Source organism: Loxodonta africana, chromosome 9 (assembly GCF_030014295.1).
Source record: "Loxodonta africana isolate mLoxAfr1 chromosome 9, mLoxAfr1.hap2, whole genome shotgun sequence".
NCBI classification, from domain to species: Eukaryota; Metazoa; Chordata; class Mammalia; order Proboscidea; family Elephantidae; genus Loxodonta; species Loxodonta africana.
The window spans coordinates 82,685,466-82,693,795 of record NC_087350.1 but is presented as its reverse complement, the minus strand read 5'-3'; the positions used below and the strand labels follow the sequence as shown (position 1 = coordinate 82,693,795).

The 8,330-nt window shown below is 46.6% G+C and overlaps 1 protein-coding gene across 1 annotated transcript; it reads left to right on the top strand.

Moving 5' to 3' along the window:
- The first annotated feature begins 4,589 nt into the window (after positions 1-4,589).
- SPATA31G1 (SPATA31 subfamily G member 1) lies at positions 4,590-8,330 on the top strand. The gene is given in 3 exon segments (XM_064290850.1): positions 4,590-4,605; positions 4,809-5,389; positions 5,391-8,330. Coding segments are annotated over 3 exon segments (3,537 nt in total).

Genomic DNA, 8,330 nt, shown 5'->3' with positions numbered 1-8,330 from the left:
TCTCTTCAAAATAATCAAGGCTTTTACTATTAGGCATTTTAAAACTCTTTCAGCCTGTATTCAGTCACAGTTTCAAAACTGCTTCCACATTTTAGGTATCTGTCAGAGCAGCACCTCACTCTCTCAGTACCAAATTCTGTCTTAGTTACCTAGTACTGCTGTAACAGAAATACCACAAGTGGATGGCTTTAACAAAGAGAAATTTATTCTCTCACAGCCTAGGAAGCTGAAAGTGTGAATTCAGGGTGCCAGCTCCATGGGAAGGCTTTCTCACTTTGTCGGCTCTGGGGGAAGGCCCTTGTAGGTAGTTATGTGATGATGTAATTTGATAATTATGTAATGATGTAATTTGGCAGCTATATAGTATTATAGTAGTCATCCTCCATTTTTGTGACCTGATGTGGTCATCCTCCATTTTTGCATAACACTAATTTTTGCATAATGACCTGGTCTTTGGAACCAAACCATGTCAATAAGTGAGGAGTGGGTCTGTGTGTGTGTGTGTGTGTATATATATATATATATATGTATTTTATATATATATAATATATATTTTATATATATATAATTTATATAGTATATAAATTATATATATATAAAATATATATTATATATATGTATTTTATATATATATAATACATATATTGGAAACCCTGGTGGCGTAGTGGCTAAGTGCTATGGCTGCTAACCAAATGGTCGGCAGTTCAAATCCACCAGCAGCTCCTTGGAAACTCTATAGGGCAGACCCTATAGGGTCGCTATGAGTTGGAATTGACTCAACAGCAGTGGGTTTGGTTTTTACCCTTTTTTTAATGTGGTATACACTGTCAAAAAACAAAACAAAACAAAACGGAAAGAGCCTCTTATCTTCAGTCTGTCATGTTGCTGATGGGATGTGTATTATCCAAACCCATATGGTCCAAAGGCAAGTGGCTCCACAGCATCTCTGCCAAGCGCATGCACCAGCATCTTTTGCTGCAGTTCCCAAGACTGTGGTGCTCAATGCTTAGAACCCCAGCCATCAAATCAGTTCTCCCCACAAAGGCCCTAGGGAACTTCTATACAGAACCCACCCTGCCACTCATGGAACCCATCATTGCATCTCTTTTCTCAAGTTCCTGAGCTCACTGTTATCCTTGAACAACTTCTCTTCTTTTAACCAGCACCTCTTTCATCTCCTCTTTCTCAGAACATCCAGCTGAATTAAATGCCCCTCCCACACAAGAGCCTGTATAAAGTTGTTGAATAGGCATTTTGAAACTTTGATTTGGGGCCCAGAAACACAAAAGCCAGTAACAATTCCCAGAGAACAGAAGCCCAGAATTCCTGGAATACAGGAGAAGAAAGTTACCTTTTTATCCTACTGTCTTCTCTGGCAGGGAGTAACTGAAAAACCAAACCTGTTGCTGTCGAATCGATTCCAACTCATAGCGACCCTATAGGACAGGGTAGAACTGCACCATAGAGTTTCCAGGGAGTGCCTGGTGGATTTGAACTGCAGACCTTTGGTTAGTAGCTGTAGCACTAAACCACTACACCACCAGGGTTTGAGTACCCAGTACCCAGTGCCGTCGAGTCGATTCCGACTCATAGCGACCCTATAGGGTTTGAGTAGGAGACAGGAATTAATAACTTGGCAAATCATTCTGCCAGAAATTTAAATTAACTAGCAAAGAATAAATATTTCGTGTTGCCTTCTCTATTTCCCACTAGGACACAATTTACCTTCTCCACCCAAAGATAGCAAATTTAAATACCCCAGGTAGATAATAGAAATGAGGACAAATGGACCAGTAGAACACAAAATCATAGGCATAATAACAGCAATTAGCCTTTCACGTTGCATTAACAATAAGAACATGCTAAGAACTGTGGTGAACTGGAGAGCCCATGTCCACTCCAAAGGGAGCAACTGCTATTTAGCTCCCAATAGTCTTTACAGGAATGCAAATCCATTGTTGCCAGATTTTAAGCTGGAAATGTGGATTATTATGTACAGTCTACTGATTTTAAAATGTTGTCTACTCATTCAGATTTTTAAAAACAAACAAACAAAAAACACTGCTGGTCATTTTGAGTCAAATATTACCTATCACTGGGTCATCCTTCTGCCTTTCTATGCTTTCAGCTGCTACATATAGGCTGCTGTCAAATCTACATCTTCCCCCTAAACTGTTCTCTCAGGGTTCTGATCTATGTATCTAACTGCCTTGTGCCTAGTCTTACCTTGGAGCATCACCAAACCAAAAACCAAAGCAAACTCATTGCTGTTGAGTCAATTTGAACTCACAGTGACCCCTATAGGACAGAGTTGTTTTTGCACCTAACAACAGTGACCCCTATAGAACAAAGTAGAACTGCCCATAGGGTTTCCAAGGCTGTACCTCTTTACAGAAGCAGACTGCTGCATCTTTATCCCACTGAAGTGTCACAGGAATCTCACATTCAAATGTCTAAATGGAACCCATCACCCCACCTTAAATTATTTCCAGGTCTGTATTCCCTATCTCAATAAAATGGCACCAATATAACCCAGTTTCTCAAGTAAAAAACCCTGGAGTCATTTCTTAATTCCCTCTCTCCCCCACCTCCATCCAAGTAACCAATCTTATCAATTACATCTCTAGAATTCCACTTTAATCTATTAGTCACCATTCCCACTCTCATTGCCTTAGCTTAGGCCTCCTCTTTTGTTTTTTCTAAACTAAACCAAGAGTCTCCTAACTAGTCTCTTGCCTTCAGTCTCTTTGCCCTCACTACAGCCCGAGTTTTCTTTCCAAGATGCAAACCTGGCCTTGTCACTTCCCTGCTTAAAACATTTCAATGGTTTCCCATCACCCTCAGGATAAATTTCTAACTTCTTGGTCTGGTATTCAGGGCTTTTTGTGATCTTGACTTTCCAGGTTCATCTCCTATCAATTCCCTCATCTAATATTACAGCCACACTGAAACACTTTCAATCTTTCTAATGGTCTTTCTCCGCCCTAGCACCCTTAACCCAGGCTGTTCCTACTCCTCTTTCTCTCGCTTCCTATATTGAACTCTCATTTTCTTGGCTCCTCAAACCAAGCATTGATCACCTCCTCTGGGAAATACTCCCTGACAAGCAACCTCCTTTCCCAGACTGGTTATATACCACTTCTCTACTCCCATACTACCCTGAGCATATCTTGATTCTAATTGTCTATTATTTGACTGTTTTCTCCACTGAAATGAGACCCATTTTAGGACAGAAACTCTGTCTTATTCATTTCTATCTCTTCAAAACTGAGCAGAGTACCTGATCCATAATAGGCACTAAGTAAATGTATGTTGAATGAGTGAATCCAGTCCAACTCATCGTACCAATGGAGAAAATTTTCTTGCCCAAGATCACATGGCCAATCAGTGACAGAGCTAGAGAACCCAAGTCTTCTCACTTTCGGTTAAATGCTCTTTCTACCAAAATAGACTGCCTTAGATAGGGGGTGGCTGAGCTGTTAAATCGGCAGGGATTGAAGTTTGGCCCTGAAAGGAAGGATCGACATGTAACAGAATAGTGGTTTTAGGAAAAAGAGAGACAAATAAAGATAAATTGTCAAGCACGTGTGATTTGTCATCTTTAATCTGAATGCTTCCCAGAAGGATTGCAGGTGACCCAAAATCAAGTAAGATAGTTCACAACTGACATAAAAAGAGAGGCTATACCCCATCTATAGGGTTGCTGCTGTAAGTCAGAATCCACTTGATGGCAATGGGCAAGGTTTTTTTTTTTGTTTTTTTTTTTAAATACCTCATCTATTAATGATGGAATAAGGACCACAATTAAGAATTTGAGTAGACTTAAGAATTTTAATATAGCATACGCCATGAACCCGGCACTATTCTAAACATATAAATTTATTCATTTAATCCTCAAAACAGCTGTATGTGATAAGTAATAATATTATCCCCATCTTATAGATGAGAAAACTGAGGCACTGAAAGATTCAGTAGTTTAACTGAGGTTTCACAGGCAGGAAGTGGCAGAGCCAGGATTCAGACAAGGTAGTTTGATGCCAGAATCCATGTCCTTAACCACATTGTCTGAAGCATAATTCTGACCTTCTTGGCAATCAAGACAGAAGTGGGTCACCAGGTTCCACTGTATGAAGTTTCACTTGCCTGATGGAGGCAATTTATTTGGCCCTAAATTTAGGGAGGGGATTGTTAGGCCTGAAGCCAGTGTGGGGGATGGGAGTTCTTTGTTCTGTGATGCAGTGATGATCTCAAGGTAAACTGCCACTAAGCTAAGAAAATGGAATGGCTGCTGGAGGGCCTGCTTGGGGCTGAGGGAGACAAGGGGCTTCTCTGGGGCCAGCTGACCCATGCCCTGGCCTGCAGACACTGCGGCAACTGCTGCCTCCAGAGTCCTGGGAACCTGGTAACCCTATTCCTGTTCATAGTTTGGCAGATCCGGAGGTGGCGGAAGCTTGGGAGGTGGCCACAACTTCAACCCTGGTGCTCTGGGGACATGATGCAAAGCAAGGTGGGTGACCTCTGACCATGGATGTGTGACTGGGTGAATGACTGTTGATGCCACAGGTGAGGTCAGGTGAGGCATCACTGACATGATTGTGGGCCCAGGTGAGTGACTATAAGCCCTAGATGTGAGACTGGGTGAGTGATTACTAATACAAGATTTGAAGCAAGGTAAGTAATCACTGACCCTCGATGTGGGATCATGTGAAGGGCTGCTGACCTCCAAATGTGGGCTGGGTAATTGACCATTAACTCTGGATGAGGAGCTGGGTAAGTGACTGTTGACCATAAGTGTGGGGCTGAGTGAGTGATTACTGACTCTGGATGTGGGGCAGGGACTGAGGGGTTCATAAGCCTTGTGTCTGAAAAGGCTCCATGCCAGATAGACTTTCTCTACTCCCAGGGCCTACCACTTCTGCACCATGTGGCTCTCCTTGACTGCCTGTGGAAGCAGAAGTCAGAAGAGGAGGAGGAGGAAGAGGAGGAGGAGGAAGAGGATGCATCTTTGGGTCCATTGAATTCATATTCTGCTCCCAAAGAAGTTCCCATTGGAGAACAAATCACCATAGCCCCACCTCAGCCATCCTGTAGTTCTGAGGGCTTCCTCAAGGCATCAGGTATACCAGAGCAAATATTCACACAGCCTGTAAACCCTTCCAGATCCTTCCCTACCTTCCAGATCCTGACCAACCTACCTGTGAGGCACAAGACAGCATCAGGAAGCTGCCTGCAGCAGAGAAAAAGCCAGCTTTTCTGGGGTCTCCCCTCTCTGCACAGCGAATTCTTAGAGGCCACCCAAAAATTATCCGTTGATTCTTCTATCTTCTTCAACAAGTTTGCCTTTCTGCCTAAGCCCAATCTACTGCTTTCCCAGTACTGCCCCTCAACCCACCCAGCTTTCTACCCATCGAGTCCATACTATGGAAGATCTGGGAGTGCTGCCCCCTGAGCCTCAGTTACCTTCCCCTACATGTTCTCCTCCTGTCCTATCCCTAGCCCTCCATCTTAAGCCCTTTCCTACAGGTCACGAAGGAGTCCTATCTGGCACTGAGGCATATCCACGGTTGCTTAAGCAACAGAGAGATGCCCCTGTGGTCCCTAAGGACCAAGCCCTGCACCCTCAGCCTGAACTCCAAAGAACCAGCCCCTCTAAGCTCCTCTCTTCATCTGAGACCTGGTGGGGGGTGCTATGGGATCCCAGCCTTCATCACCTCATTCCAAATTCACACTCTGCCTCTCTGCTGTATCCTTCTAGTCTTCTGGGAGTCCTTACTAGGTTTGAGCCCCCATGGAGAACTACGGGGCAAAATGAGGACCCCAAATCTTCTGGGCCAGCAATGTCAGCCCCTAGCCCAACCCCAGCCTCCCTGCCAGAACTCCAGGGAGTCAACCCTGCAGGAGACCTGTCTGGATCTGAGGCCCTCTGGGAAGCCATGGGGCAAAAAGAGGACCCTCAGATCGCTAACACTCTAGCCCTAAGCCCTTACCAACCCTTAGCCCCCATGACAGAGCCTCAAGGAACAAGTCCCCTGGGAGTTCCACTTGGATATGAGACTCAATGGAGAACCACAAAACATAAAGACAGCCTCCAAGCTTCTGAGCCCCCAATGCCAGCCCCCTGCCAGTCCACAGATTCTCTCTCAGAACACCAGAAAGTCAACCCTGAAGAAGGGCTTTCTTCACTTAAGGCTTTCTGGGGAACCATGGGGCAAAAAGAGAATCCTCAAACCTCTGAGTTTTCAGTGCCAGTCCTCTGTCTTTCCCCAGCCGCCAGGACAGAACTCCATGGAGACAGCACCCTGCGAGAGTCATCTGGATATGAGGCCCAGTTGGGATGCAGAAAGAACTCAGAAAACCCCTGGGCTTTTGAGCCCACAGACTTGGACCTAAACCCATGCTCAGTTTCTCTGCCAGGGATGTGTGTCCCATCAGGGTCTGAGGATCCATGGAAGGACATACAGAGAAGAGAAAATCTTTGGGTCTCTGCAGACCCAGTTTCACCTCTCAGCCTTCCCTCAACTTCTCTGCTGAAGTCCATAGGAATAGGCCCCCAAGGAGTCCTGCCTGAGTTCAAAGCTTTGCGGGAGACCATGGGGCAGAGAAAGAACCTCTGGGCCTCTAAGTCTCCAGGCTCAGCACACAGCCCACCTCTAGCTCCCCTTCCAAAGTCCCAGGGAATTAATCCTGTGGGAGGCCTCCCAGGATCAGAAGCTGCATGGAATGACATTGAACATTCCAGAAATTTCTGGGCTGCTGAGCCTCCATCTCTGGTCCTCAGCCCACCCCCAGCTCTTATACTGGAGTCTTTCAAAGTAAGCCCCATTGGGGTCCTGTTTGATTCTGAGGCTATATGTGGGGACACACAAAGGAGAAAGAACTCCTGGGCCTGTGAGCTTCTAGCTTGCAGCTTACACCAAGACCCATATGAAGCCAGCCCCCAGGGAATGCTGTCAGATTCTGGACATGTTAGGGGGGTCATGGAACAGAAAAAGAACTGTCGTGTTCCTGTGCCTCCAGTTAGGGGCCCCAGTCCAACCCCAAACTCTGTGTCAAAATCCCACATAATCAATCCTATTGGAGATCAATGGGACTATAAGCCTGAGGAGGAAGTGGTAGTGCAGAGAGAAAACTGCTGGGCTGAGCTTCCAGCCTCAGGCCCCAGCTCTCTCTCTGCCCCTCCACCAGAGCTGCACATTGACTCCGAATTTGTGTGGAGAAATGTGCAGCAAAGAGAGGTCCCCCAGTGCTCCAGCCCTCCAGCAGTGGACCCCCTACAGCCAAGGTTCTGGCCTCCTACTTTAGCTGAAACTATGAAGATTAAGCTCACTCAGCCTGACCTACTCAAGGGAGAGATATTCCCAGGGGCTAAGGGACAGACTCCACTCTCCCAGGAAGAGACTGTTCCAGATATGCCCACCCACCCTGGGGTTCAGGCCTGGCACTGGAGTAGAGAGCTGGAACTCAGGTTGAAAAACCTGCAGCAGAGCTCTGCTTCCAGACCCCCTGATCTAGGTCGACCATTTTGCAGCTCTCCTACCCCTAGCTCTACGACTCTAGGCTCCTGGGAATCCTCTTCCTACCCCCCACAGCAGACTCATCCTCCCAACCCGTGCCCCTACTCTTCAAGTTGCTGTTTCCAAAAAGCTCAGGGCATAGTACCTCAGCCTGCCCAGGTCTCCCACTGTCATCACCCCCACTCCTCTTCCCAGCCTCATTCACAAGGGTCTGGCAGGTCGAAACAAAGGTCTCAGAGAGAAGAGAGTGTAAAGAGGAAGATGGTAGCCAAGGTCCTCTCCCAGGAGTCATGTGTTCACTTGGAGGCTGGTGACAAGTGCTCAGGCCTAGAAGAGCCCTCAAACCCTAAGGTTCCAGCTTCAGGCAAGAGGCAGGACAAAGTTTCAGACCTACCTTCAGCCAAAAATAGAAAGTATCCCAAGAAATACAGATCAGGAGACCACAGAGGAGGGGATGCACGACTGGGGTCATCCACAGTCACAGCAAAGAGCCAACTTGCCCAGGCCCAAAGACTGGTGGAGGCCCCTGAAAGCAGACCTTCCCAAAGATCTCAGCACAGGGGCCAGAGCTCTATACACACCGCTCTCCCCCAGCAGCTTCTCCCCAAGACTGGGGTTCTCCAGAATCAGCATGGGACAGGGATGGGAGCTGGTGACATGCCGAACACTCAGCACTGTAAGCACTTTAAGAAGCGTCTCTCCTCCCCAACACCTCAGACTCCAGTTGTCAGGGGTCTCCAAAGAATGTTAGCCAAGTTGCTGGGTACCCTTGGGCCCCAGCCTACCAAATCCAATCAGCAGAGGAAATGCTGGTAG